This window comes from Neovison vison, chromosome 2, assembly GCF_020171115.1.
Source record: "Neovison vison isolate M4711 chromosome 2, ASM_NN_V1, whole genome shotgun sequence".
Taxonomy (NCBI): domain Eukaryota; kingdom Metazoa; phylum Chordata; class Mammalia; order Carnivora; family Mustelidae; genus Neogale; species Neogale vison.
The window spans coordinates 159,898,163-159,912,154 of NC_058092.1; the positions used below are offsets into that span (position 1 = coordinate 159,898,163).

Genomic DNA, 13,992 nt, shown 5'->3' on the forward strand with positions numbered 1-13,992 from the left:
ATTAACCTTAACACACAGGGTCATGGCATGGATTTCTTGAGATCCTGCTTATGAAAAAAATCACGTTTAGTGTCCTGGAAACAGTCAGATCTCAGCACAGGTGAGACCTTTTCTTCAGATATCTGTCTGTCTATCTGGTTCAAGCCAACAGAGAGGCTGATGGGGGCTCCTCTTCCAGGCTCCGTGCTGACCCTGGCTGTTTGACAAATACGTTTGGATGAAGAAACGAAGGACAGAACCTGATTTAAAAGAATGCCACTAAAGTGTATTTCCATTTCAGAAAGGACCTTCTCCAGATTGAAAAGCCTTTACAACTCATGGTAAATCAAAAGTTTGAGTCCTCGTTGGCCCCTTGGGCTCTGTGGGAAAAATAGGAGGGATGTTTTGAAAGGCAGTGACCATTTCTAGGACTTTCAAATCCTACATCTTAGTTTTCCCCATGATTGCAAAGTCGATGTCGCTTATGTGTATCATCCTCTGTAGCTGATCGACTGCAGGTCTCTGCACGTCTGCTTAAGCCTCAGGTGTGAGGCTTCAATCACTAATTTGCTGTCTTGCTTTCTTTTTTTTTCCAATTTATTTATTTTCAGAAAAACAGTATTCATTATTTTTTCACCACACCCAGTGCTCCATGCAAGCCGTGCCCTCTATAATACCCACCACCTGGTACCCCAACCTCCCACCCCCCCGCCACTTCAAACCCCTCAGACTGTTTTTCAGAGTCCATAGTCTCTCATGGTTCACCTCCCCTTCCAATTTACCCAAATTCCCTACTCCTCTCTAACGCCCCTTGTCCTCCATGCTGTTTGTTATGCTCCACAAATAAATATGAAATATAAATATGAAATATAAATATGAAACCATATGATAATTGACTCTCTCTGCTTGACTTATTTCACTCAGCATAATCTCTTCCAGTCCCGTCCATGTTGCTACAAAAGTTGGGTATTCATGAATGAGATAAATCTTTGCTTTTATTTATTTGTAGAAAATATTATGTATTATATTGGCATTTCTGAAATGTTTGTAGTAAAGTTTTGTGATAAAACGTGGGAAGATCCACTCTCCTAGATGAGGGAGAAATTTCTTCTAAAGCTTTGTCTAATGTCTGTGAAATAATCCAAAAGAGAGATGGCAACAAGCAACCTTGCTTTACAAAGCAGACAACAGCAACAAACTTTCCTGCTCTTCATCAGTTACATGACTGATTCATGGGAAGGTGGGAGTGGTTGAGGTGTGGTTAGAGGAGGGGTTAGAGTGGTTGGAGGAGGGGTTAGGGAAGGGGTTAGGAGTGGGGATATTGGGCGTGGTTAGGGGAGTGAATAGAAGAGGGGTTAGGGGAGGGGCTAAAGGAGGGGTTAGGGCTGTGAGTGAGGTGCTCTAAGCCAAGGTCCTGACTCAGGGCTTCATGCAGAGGAAACCCTCCAGAAGCATAGAACATCACCATCATTACCATTTTGTGAATAATTTGGTAATGTATTTTCTCCTCTCTCCCGTACTTCGAAAGTTAGTTCAAAAATCTCAGGGGCACCCTGCTGGCTCAGCCAATTAAGGCACCAACTCTCGGTTTCAACTCAGGTCATGATCTCAGGTTCTGAATTCCAGTGGCCTGGGCTCACCGCTCAGTGGGGAGTCTGCTTGTCCTTCTCCCTCCCTCCTTTGCTCCTCCCCCTCTGCCCCTTCCCACCCATAGATAGAGTCTAAAAAACAAAAATTTTAGTTAATGTAAATATCATGAAATTTTAGAAACTGATGGTCTTCAGTTACAAAAGTGGCCAAACACCATCAGAAATGGATTGCGAGGATGTGTAGCAAAGCTCCTCCACCAAGGGGGAAGTGTGGTCCGTAGTGGTGTGCACACAAGCTTCTGGAGGAGATCCTCATCATAGGAGTCGGCAGTGCAGAATGCCTGCTCTCAGGGCGCCCTCCCCACTCCCCGTTCGCACCGGAATGTTCATGGCCCCTGCCACAGTGTTTGTTACAGCCCAACAAAAACAACTGCCTGGCGTCTCTCAGTACGGGATGGGCTTGGTCTCTGGGTATTTCTGAGAAGGCCTTGCTGTCTACAAAGTTGATGATAGTCAGTAGAGGTAACATGATTAGCAGTGAGTGCTGCTGTCCTTTTACAGGCACAGAGTGGCTAAAGAGATGGTCCAGGTAGTGGCTGACAGTGAGCCAAAGTGATTGAAGATTGCAAGGAGGGTTGGATCGAGGTGACTCTGAGATGTCTCCAGTGGTCGGATCTCAAAGGGCTTTGGAGTCCGACCGCCCTTGGAGGAACCCTGCTCTGTCTCTGGCCAGAAGACATTGGGGAAGCCAGTTTTGTCCTCTGTGCAGAGTAAAGAAAGGCATGGCCCCATGGGGTGAAGGGAGGGAGCCCATGGTGAGGACACAGGGGGAGGGGCTCCTAGTAGGGGGACCCTCTCTGAACCCTGAACTGGCATTAAGAAGATTTTAACCTGAAGGCATTGGGGAACAGCTGCAGAAAGAAGCCTTCAAGGTGCTAATCTGACTCAAAGCAGCTGCTTCTGAGAGGTGAGGCAGCTGTGAGTCCCCTCCTTCAGGCGGATCCACTCCCAGGAGAGAGACTGAGATAAACCCACCATAAATCCTTGCCACATCCTCGGCTCATGGTGCAGAAAAAGAAAAACCACTTTCACCTGCATAAACAAATCTTACCACAAACTCCCCCCATCTCTGGTTCATTCTCCTTAAAACCCATTTGTTTTTCCTAAAGCAACAATTTTGTTCTTCTCTTAGGAACCCTGCCTCCTCCCTCTTTCCCTGCTAAATGAGGTCTAATAAGCCTCCAGCTTCAGCCCTGAGCTAGCTTCTCCTCTCCCTTCTGTACGAACACACTTCTTCTCCTGTTCATCTGCCTCTCGTCGGTTTTGTCTAGGGCCCTCTCCAAGAGATGGGAAATATTTCCTCCCTGACACTAGCAGGAGCTCAGACCATAATATCATCACCCTCTGTGTCTCTGGAATCCCAGATTCTAGTTTAGTCTGCATATTTAAAGAGTCTAAAACATACCCTGAGATTATAAATGAGATCGTCAAGCATACTGAAATACAGAGATAAACATTTTGAAATGGAAAAGATCTGAGTTGTACACAGAACATAATGCAGATTTCTTCCAATTCTGTGAAAATTTTATGTAGGTGGACAAACTGTGGAGACCAAATACGTGAGTAGAATATAGCGTCACAAAACTTACCATTGAGCAAATGCAAGGTGTAGGTAATGAGAGGCATGCTTTCTTATCATGCCACATGTTGAATAAAAATAAGTGGTAAGCAGTTTACTAACGTGACTTCACTTGATCCGGCTTAAGTGATTAAACCAAACATGAGCTCCTGATCAGTCTTTCTGAAGATTGGGACCTGGGCAGATCTCTCCTCCCTGCTTCCCTTTTGGAGGAGAAGGGAGGAGGGATCTATCCAGGTGTCAGGGACTGGTGTTTTGTGGATCCAGCTTGCTTCCATGCTGGGGGGAGGCATGAGCAGTATTTACTAATATTTCCCCCAGTACCTGGGATATCGGCTGGAGCTTCTCTAGAACATGGGTAGTAATGGGAAGGATTCTGTGGTAGAGGGATGGCCCCTGTTGTGCCTTAGCCGGGGACTTCATGTCTGCCTGTCTCTAATCACGGGGATCCCTACTAGAAAATCTGGAAAAAACAATAAAAAGGTGGGAAGCAGTAAACGCAGAAGACAATTACAATAAACCATAAACAATGGCTAGCTGGGGACAGGGAGAGGGTAGGAAGAGTGGTTTCTGCATGTTAAGCTTTTCTGCACTACTTGACTTTTCTAGCCAAAGCCATCTGTATTTCTCATTTATTTTCCATGTCAACAGGGGTTTTCTTGCTAGTGAGAACACAGACCACATTTTGGTTTTTCTTGTTTTTTGTTTTTTTATTAAGAAACAGTATAACATTTAAAAATAAATTAAAAAATAATTTGGATTCATGCATTAATAAAATCAAACAAAAGAGAACAACATAACAGACCAATATAGTCAAATGTACAAATGTTTGCATAGTGGCTTGAATGAAGTAGAGTGTTTAGTCCTATGCCTTGTTCCCTACATGTTCTCAAAAGTCTGCAGGGAGATGAACCTCAAACTTTCCATCTAGAACTGTGAGGTGTTTGAGTTTTTGCTCTATTTGCAACAAGTTTGCCTGCCTGTTTCCTGGATGTGGGAGGAGATGTGGGAGGAGATGTGGGAGGAGCATGGGACTGACTTGGATACTGGCAGGCAGCATCGCATCCTGGCCTTGGTTCCCCTTGACCCTACGTCACATGTGTGTCATGTGAGTGTGTGTCATGCCCAGGTGGATGTCTGCATACTCAGGGGCTTATGTTACAAGAGCTCTGGGAACGTGAGTCTTCTGTGCAGGAAGTATGCCTGCCCTTTGCCTGGAAGGAAAAAAAAAAGATCTTACAGGGCTCTTTTCTATATAAATGTCCTTGCAAGACAGTTAAGAAGAAAAGACAGGGCTTCACTCTGTAATATGTGCAGAAATGGGAGAAACCCATAAAGAATTGTCTTCCCTCTGCTCTGGCCCCCACAGCCTTTTATCGTCCCTGGAAAATGATGAGTCAACGTGGCAAAGGACTTACTTCATATTCACTTCAACTTACTTCTCAGATATGTATTTCTTTTATCCTATTCTAAGCACAATTCTTGTGTCAGAATTAATTTCGAACTCATAGTGACCCTAATCATTTTAGTTTAACAGTATTGGTTACTCAAATTTAAAATGCTAAAAAAAGAGCTTTGGGGGGAGCAAGGGGTTTCTAAAATGACCAAAACAACTTTAGATAGACAATTAGTTGAAAAACAGCTATTTGATCTTGATACAATTTTTAACTTATTTGGCTAAATCCTATATAAATTAACACTTCCTTTGAATGCAAAGTTGTGCCTAACACTCAGACGTGACTCTGGTGATTTTTTGTATGTATGACAGCAGAATCTTGGGATTCTGCTTGGGAATCTTTGTTCTTTGGTGTCACTCTTCAAATACTGAAAACTATTTCGGTTTCCAGAAAATAAGCTTGTGCCACGTATCAATGAACCACACACCTTTTTTGCGATGTTCTGGTATTGTTTTCAATAACCATACATTGCTTTTAAAGTATAAATTTCTTCTATTGGAAATATTTTTTTCTGGCTTTTCTCTACTTTCAACCTCTTTGCCAACACCAGTGGGCCTTCCAGATAGCTTATAAAATGTATTTCTCCTGATCACGTAAGAAGATAGGGAAGAGAGGAGCGTTGCAAACCCCTACTGGTTTTTCTGCAGAGTCAAAAACCTGTCTTGTCTGCTGGGTTCATATTTCAAGCAGAAGGTAAAACTAAGCAGTAAAGGCCTACAACTTCTCAACTTGTTTTAAAAATACTTCATTTCAGTAATATTTTGGTAATGTTCACATTATCCTTTTATACAGCTGAGATTACAAAAGCACATTAATGAAGAGCAGCATTCGGGACCCTGTTTCCTGCACCTGCTTTGGCCTTGGGATGTGGATGAGTCCAGGGCCAGGTGCTATGGGTTTCTGGAAGGTGTAACTGTGCTCAGTCACAGGGCGGGTTCCCTCTCCAGGTAGGGGAAGGTGCTGGGACCCAGAGACATGGTCATCTCTTTTTGCTCAGTCACTGGTTTGACTTTGTAACTTGCTTCCACTGAGTCCATGAAAGAAACCAGGAAATGCTTACTAAGTGCACATTTTTTCCAACACACTGAGATCATCACATCAGAAGATGCTCATCAGGCATCAGTGAGAACAGAGATTATTCATTCACTTTCTAGGACACTGTTGAAGTCAACTCATCTTCGTGCTCACCTTGCATGAAGCGCCTGGCTGACTGACATCTAAGGGGTCAGGCCCTCCCTCCAGGTCATACTTCTGACATCCCAGTCCGGCTCACTCAGTAAAATGACAGGAAATAATTTTAGTATGTCCTTTCGTGGTCCGTGAGCCTCTGGAAATAATGGGGACAAAATATTATTTTTAATAGTAACAGTAATTATTATTCCCCCATTGCTCATGAAGAAGCTGAGATGTGGGGAGATTTAAGCATCTTACCCAAGCCCATCATGGTCCCATAATTAAAATGGCCAGAATTAGAGCTTGGGGATTCTTGCACACTCTCTTGATGCCGGCAACATCCTTCCTCCTACCTCAGAGGTCTTAAAATAAAATGAACAGCGGTGAGTGAATAATGAAGCTCAGATTTCCTAGGGGCTTGCAGTAGAGGCTTAATATTTATTTATTTTTAAAATCACCAAGACCTGTTTCTACAGGCAACACCACTTGTGTTTAGAAAGAAGGCATTTGTATAAGAGCCAACTTTAGGACACAGATATTTCAAACCTGAAATGACAAATACATAATAGGCATCTTGAGGTCATTTGTTGACTCCAATGCGGAATTGTGATGACTTAGTTTACAACTGAGACCATGGCTCCGCGGAAGTCTCCCAATGATCCCTTCTCTGGATTTAGAGTCTACTAACACAGACTGCTAACTAAATCAGTGCAGAGTTGGCAGCTTTTCAGAAATGTCACCAATTCCTAAAACAAATTATCTCAGAAACATGTTTCTAGCATGTGAACGGAGCCCAAGCCATGGACTCGGGTTACCTTCAACCTAACTAACGTGAAAATGGAAGACTTCATCAGACATTGTCTGCTCCTAATAGTGGACAAAGGATTCAATGTGATGCTTTTAAAGTGACCGGATATTGAGTCCATGTTCAGATGAAGTGTTCCTTGGGATCAGTCATAGGGAGAGTCTCATTGGTATGTTTCTTAAAGCTAGCGAGCCAAGAGGGATGCCAGAAAGATGGGCCCATGGAACTCCTCCCACTAACTCATCAAAACTGTAAGACAGGTTTTCTTGTTCGTTCTTTACACATGAAAATGCTGGCTTCCCCGAGGTCACTCCTATCATGAGAGATGGGGAAGATGGGATTTTCATCCTTCCACTTACTAGAACACAGAGCAGGCCTTCGTTCCTGCGAGTCTGTGTGGCCTATTCATCCAGATCTGTTCTGGAAAAACAAAGCAAAAATAAATATGGCAAGGAACAGATCACACCATCTCTTAAGAGATAAACACTAGCTTCACCAAAATATATGGGATCCTTTCAGTAAAGAGCCACGAAAATGAGAGTGACATGCTAGTAGGGATCTGTCTTGTGCCAAAGTCATTTCATTTAGCTTCTGTTTCTTTAAAGATATCTTTAAAGAAACGCATGATTGATTTCTACCCAAAGGGATTGGTAATAGTTCTTTGTAAGACAAAAATAATGTGGTTCCTTAAAATTAGAAGGAATTAACATGGTCACATGCACAGCTATGCACACATACATACATATGTTCCAATATCTGAATGTAATTAAAATTGTGTGTGACAAATGCTTCGTATACAGATTCAGATTCTCAGAAGTTTTAAAGAGTGCCTTCTGAATCTCCTCTTTTCATAGACTATTAAGATATTGTTGTCACTTGAAATAGTCCTTAAATAGTATTCTGTCTAAATTCCACTAAAACAACAGTAGAAATTCCTTTTGCTATATGGCGTTGCCATCACACAGTCTGAATGAAGGTGTCCAGAATTTACCTTCCATGGACAAAGTGCTTCAGAAGGAAGTAATTATATCCAAGGAAAATAAAACAATTTGTTCAAATACCTTTCCTAGTTTTTGTCAGTTACCCTCAGATAAACATGGACTTCAGTTCTGAAGTTGAATTATAACCTTGGCATCACAGTGAATGTGGCAGCTGATGGTGATCTGCATGTCTCGGGTCTTGAACCTGAGACAAAGTGTAAGGAACGGGATGCAGAATTGGACAGATGAGCAGCCTTTGCCAGATGCGCCCACCATAACCAAAATGGCAGCCAAGACCATGTCCATAGTGGCTGGTGCTTGTGAACCGCCTACCTCCAGGCAGGTGTGGGAACATGATTGTCAGGTATTATCTCATGTAATAGCTCCTCAACCTTCAGAGTTCACTGACCAACCTGGTTTTGTGGATGAAGGCCGTGGGTCTGGGAGCCTGTAATAACAGTCAGGAGCATGTGATGGACAGTGGTGATGTTGGTACAAAGCAACTCCTACCCACGCCAGCCTGCAGTTCCTGCAGGAAGCTGGGGGCAGGGAGGGCACATTCCTGACTTCCCATTCAGAGCACAGAGGCAATGGAGAGGGTTTGCCTGCTCTTGGTGTAATGGTTGCCAACCCTTGAAGAACAGGTGACATTGGACAAAGATGGCACTTCCACTGAGCAAGAGAGAGGCCAGAGGTCTTCTCAGATGATATTTCATTCACTAGCCAAGAGGAAGTGTTTTAGGGTCTGAGACTGGCCCCGATACTATATTTGAGTTTTCTGTGTTCTTGGTTCCATCTGTTCCTACCTGCTTGTCATGGCATATAAGCCTGAATAGTGATTGGGCTTGGTTTGGTTGGGTTTGGATGTTAAGCCAGGTTTATGGTTTCACAAAGCAAAACAACAAGATGGGCATGCTTTTTGGCCCAACTATGAGCTTTGCTCCCATGTGGCGTGAGTATGTATGACCCTTCTACCTGCAGTGGGAGGTAGAGTGTGTACTTCTGGTGTAAGGGAGCATAACAAAGGGTCAAGTCTTCTGTTCCCTCATTTTATTACTATTATATAAAGGAGTATTATGCAGATATCTTTGGCCCTCTGGGTGATAAAACTTGGAGATATCAAAGAATGTAGAACTTGAACTTTTGACAGGGGGTTCCAAAGAACTGATAGCATTGAGGTAGATGTACCAGTTGACATAGGTTTTTAGAAGAGACACACCATAGCTGGGGCTCTGTTTGTTTTCAGAGCGTAGACCAGTAAGGTCCTTGGATGGGGCAGCATTTTCTGCTAAGACGCTGTGTTACGATTCGAAAACCTTAGGCTGTTATGGCTTTGCTGTTGCATAGGTCCTCTGGGAAAACTGATGGACAATCTGAGGAAGAGTCGATGGAATCAGTTTTAAAAGGGTGTGTACAGTGTCAGGGGCAGACACCAAAATGCCCAGAGCAGGAAGAGCCCGTCGAAATCCTTGTGTGAAGGAGGCTAGTGGAGGTTCTGGGGCGCAGGTGGCAGGACAGAGGAGCCCAGTGTCTCAGGGAACTTCGTAGACACAAATTGTCTACACGAGAGCTGTTGTCCTGTGACTCACACACCAGCTTCTGGAAGATCACTGTTCAGGAGTTAATGCTAAGGTAGGAAGGACTGTGGGGATGAGGGGAGTGGATTCACCAACAGGGGTAACTAAGTCCATTTCATCGGAAGCCCACCCACCTTTTTCTTCCTGGACGCAAGTACGGAGCACTTCAGGGGCATTCAAGAGAGGTTGCGGGTCAGGGCAGAAAGGCTGCATGGGGTCGCACTTCCTGGTGTTGGAGTCTGTGCTTTGTTCTCTGATTCTTCTCACATATATGTGTTACCTTTGAAAAACTGAGCAAATCATTAGCAACAGAGCTGTCTAAAATAGATTAAATCATTAGTGGCATAGCTGTCCAAAATAGATTAAATCATTAGTGATATGATCGATGTGTGCATATGTGAGCATCACCCTTTTTTGGGTTTCCCCATATGCTGATCTGCATATGAAATCAACGCGGTGAGAAACGAGTCGCTCATCCCCTGTAACAACGTCCATTATACTCATGTTGGCCCCTTCAAGCCTGAGGCCAGGTGCCTGTGTCCGGGCAAGGGCACCCCTCTGTCTTGTGGGTCTCCCCAGTGCTCTGGAAATGTGGCTAACTTGGAGGCAACCTGACCGCACGCTAAGAACACTGCGATTGAAATCCAAAGCCCAGAATCTAGTTGTGGCCATGCTGGGCAGCTGCTGTCCTACGTCTCCAGAGTCTTTCTACTTTCTTGGACTTTGGTTTTGCCTTTATAAATGAAGGGTTTGGAACTAGAACCCTGTATAGGTCCCTCTCAGTGCTCATACCGAGTTGAGGGTTCTTCCTGCAGGGATGGCAAGTTAACATCGTGCTTGATTGCCTTGGATGTGGGGTTGCATGAGAGCCATCCTCGCTGCTTAGAGATGAGGGAAACACTTTAGGGGAAGAGCAAGCCTTCAAGGGTGGCAGGTTTCCAGCCAGCTTAATGGTGCCGCTGAAATGTAAATCACCCTGCAAATAAGGAAAGCTTAGAACAATGGTGACTAATCCAGGCCCTGAGAAAATGTTGTCACATCCCTCTTAAACATTAGCAGACTTTCTATAAAGCAGGCAGGCTTTTGCATAAGAACAGAATGAAGCTTCTGTCCCTAACCCGCAGGAGAAGAGCCAGGAGCTCTGAGTTCGGCAGACACACTGATCCTTTCTCTGTTCTCTCCCAGAGTTTTCCAGGAAATACAAACGCGGACAGCGTGGTGCATTACCGACTGCAGCCTCCCTTCGAAGCCAGGTTCCTGCGCTTCCTCCCCTTAGCCTGGAGCCCCAAGGGCAGGATTGGGATGAGGATAGAAGTGTATGGATGCACGTACCGTAAGTGCTGTTTACCCCGCCCCAAAATCAGTGACAAAGGGACATGCTCTCATGGCCAGACTGAAAACCGAACTTGACTTGTTTCTAACTTTTTAGGCATCTCTGTGTGTTTTTGTGGAAAGCCTGGATACTGCTGTCTTTAGTTACTTTAGGTAAACATAGAGGTGGGCCCGAACTGAGCCTCGGAATCTGAGATTCCCAGGAGAGAGGAGGGTACCTGTTTTAGAGTGAGTGTGTCATCCAAACAATGAGGTCCAAGTCAACCACAGCAATTCACTGTGGTGGATGGTGCCATTCTTGGGCACTGAGGTGACCCTGGTATGGGGACGCAGGTGACAGCCGGTGATCTTGTTTTCCCCATAATCCAAAATGACTCTGGGCTTCTCCCATATTCACTGCTCAAATCCCCACTTTCCTCGACGTGAACCCTTATTTGAACATCACTTATGTGTTGTGTCTTCCCTTTTTTCCCCACTGATGAGCAGAGGGACAAAAGTCACAGCCAATGTGAGCGTGAACACAAGCAGAAATGCATTCAGTGACGTCTGTGGGTAAATTGACTCTACCATTGCCATTTTGATGATTTGGAATATACTGGAATTTTTTAAATGAGTACAAAAAGAAAAAATATTAAAGAAAAATTTCTAGAAAACTGGAGAATAACCCAAAGAGTATGTTGGCTGGGAACATCGTGGGAGGCTTGGTTTTTGGTCACACTTCATTTCATACCTGATCAGAGCATTAGCTTTGCTGAAAAGTGTCAGTGAGATCTGTCACAGGCGGAATGTTTAATATGTCAGATCCTACCTAGCAGACATTTTCTCATTCAACAACCACACCAGCCAGATGGATCTGGTATGGCCTCGAGGGAGAAGAACTTGACCGTGAAGACATGGAGATGTGTGAGAGCTATTCCATACTGGACCTAGGATTTAAAAACTCTGTCTTCCCCCCAAATTTGTTTTCATAACTACTATATTATACAGGCTTTCATTTCTTTGTTCCCTCACGTGCCACGTCAGAATTTATCAGACACTTGCTATTTGCAAAGAACTGTGTTAAGGACTGGATGTAGGGGGCTCTTCTAAAATGATTGGTTTTCTTCATCAGGATTTTATGAGAAGTCATAAAATTGTACAAAACAAATGTGAAATATTGGAACATGGTCCTGGGGCCTAGGGAGGAGGGAGGTCAATCAGTTTTCTGAGTGAAGGGCTTGCGGAGTGAGCTGGGGTAGGGAGGCGCTTCTGGAGAGAGGAAGGCAGGAGCATGCACACAGTGGCTGTGGGACTCTGGGCTTCTGTGGTCTTGGGGTCTGGGAGGGGTGGGCACTGTTGGGCATAGGGAGCCACTGCAAAGCAAGGATACCATCCCCCCTTTGCTGATCCCACAGGCAGGGAGACCTTCTGGAGGTAGGGCTCACCGTCTCTGAAGCAACCCCAACCTAGATTCAAGGGTCCCCTTCAGCCTCAGCTCCATCGTCTTCCTGAGCTCAGACGGGTTCTGCTTTCCAAACCTGTTTCCGTGCTGGCCTTTCCATGCAACATTCACCGGAGATGGTTTCATGATGCTGCCCGCCCTTTCCGCCCTCTTTCCATGGGCCATCACCTTCCCTCCTTTTGTGTCTGAGACCCATGAACATGCTCAGTGAGGCAAGCGCCTGGGATACCCAATACTCCGTTTTCTCTTTGATGCCATAAAATCAGCTTCTCCTTCCTCCCATTACTCTTCGGGTTTACTGATTTTAAAGGAGAACAAGGTCTTTGATGGTGATTTGCTGTTAGCTTGATGTTCTTTGTGAGGCTGTACTACCTCCTTGGGAGAGAGGTCAGTCCCAGGGAGCTCAAACCTGCATGCACCCTAAAGTCAGCAAACATGAGCTGTGCACCACAGGGGGCTCCTAGCCTAAAACCATGGACTGATAACAGTCACAGCAACTCGCAAAACTATGCAGCATCCATGGCTTACTGGTGGAGCTTCTGTCTTGTCTTCATTCTTACTATTAATAAGAGCAATTGTTCAAGCGTAGAGCTTTGCACTTTTGTTTTTGACAGTAATTGTATATGATGTGATTTATAGCCCAAAGTACTAATTGTTGCCCCCCCATCTCTACTTTCACTGCTCTGTTGAAACTGAGAAAATGTCCAGATTGCTTATTGTGGCATATAATGTCTGGGAGCATTATAGATGCAGCTTCTCTCTTTGGTTTCACTTCTTTAAACTCTAATTACAATGATATTTGCTGTTCCTAAAAACACCAGGCATTCTTCATGGCTTCCTGGGGTGGCACACACACGTTCTCTACCTGGAAATCCCTCCTTTCCCCCAACTCCTAGACTGCACGTGGTGTGTACATGAGGTCTTCTTAGTGTCCCATGACCTCTCCAGCAGCCCCGAGGAAGGGGGGTGTCCAGGGCCATATTCCCCATGAACTTGTTCTAGGTTTTGTATCCCACTCTGAAAAGGTTTCCATTTGGGTGTCCTCCACTTTCTTAAATTTTCAGTAACATTTACACACTCTGATCAGTTTCACGTTGACATCCTCGACGTAGGTCTCTGTAAGCGACAGACACCGACACTGGCCACAGGTCCTCCTTCATTTCTTTCTTGACTGTTATTCTTCCCTGGGACATCTTCTGCTCCTTCTTTTCCACTTTGACCCCTGTGTTCATGGTCAGTGTCTTCTCAAGCATTCCCTTGAGCTTGTACTAGTCCCATCCTGTGGTGGTGTAATGTCGTCTTCTGTTCATTAGTGTGTTGTTTGTCTGAATAAGGGAAGAGAGAGAGAAGGAGGTAAGGACAGAAGGAGAGAAGAGGGAGGAAAGGAGTGCATGAGTCCTTGGGAATATGGACTATGTAGGCACAGAATGGCCAATACCATGGGGACCTATGAGTCATCCCCGTGGCACTCTGGTCCTGTGTCAAGTCAGGCATGAAAATAAATTTGGGAGTAAAATATGTAATTGGCCATTTTAAAACATTGTGTTTATCTGGGGCACCTGGGGGGCTTAGTCAGTTAAGCAACCAACTCTTGATCTCAGCTCAGGTCTCCATCTCAGGGTCATGAGTTCAAGTTTCATGTTGGGCTCCACACTGGGCATGGAGCCTATTTTTAAAAAATTCAAATATTGTGTTTATTTTAAAAATGTACTGACTGTTACAGCAAAAATTTATAGGTTTTGTTTAGCGACCTCAAAACATCCTTGATATTTATATATTTCTATAAATATAAATATATATGTAATATAATTACATATGTAATATAAATATAATAAAAATTTAAATGTCCATAATTAATACAAATAACCAACTCTAAAATATTTTTATTTATTTATTTATTTATTTTTTAATATTTTTATTTGAATAAAAACTCCAAAACAATGCATTAAATTATTCCTTAGCATCACACTTAACTTTTACAAGAAAGCTCGTGAAAAATGTGTTCGTATGTAATTCAATT

At 44.0% G+C, this 13,992-nt stretch overlaps 1 protein-coding gene across 3 annotated transcripts in view; it reads left to right on the forward strand.

Annotated features, from left to right (window-relative positions):
* The window catches only part of LOC122900625 (contactin-associated protein-like 3), a 205,183-nt gene that overhangs the window by 99,982 nt on the left and 91,209 nt on the right, over positions 1 to 13,992 (forward strand). For all 3 annotated transcript variants that reach the window (XM_044239395.1, XM_044239396.1, XM_044239397.1), the window contains one exon: positions 10,385 to 10,532. In XM_044239395.1, coding sequence (XP_044095330.1) covers positions 10,385 to 10,532 — 148 coding nt within the window. The remainder of the gene's footprint in view (positions 1 to 10,384; positions 10,533 to 13,992) is intronic.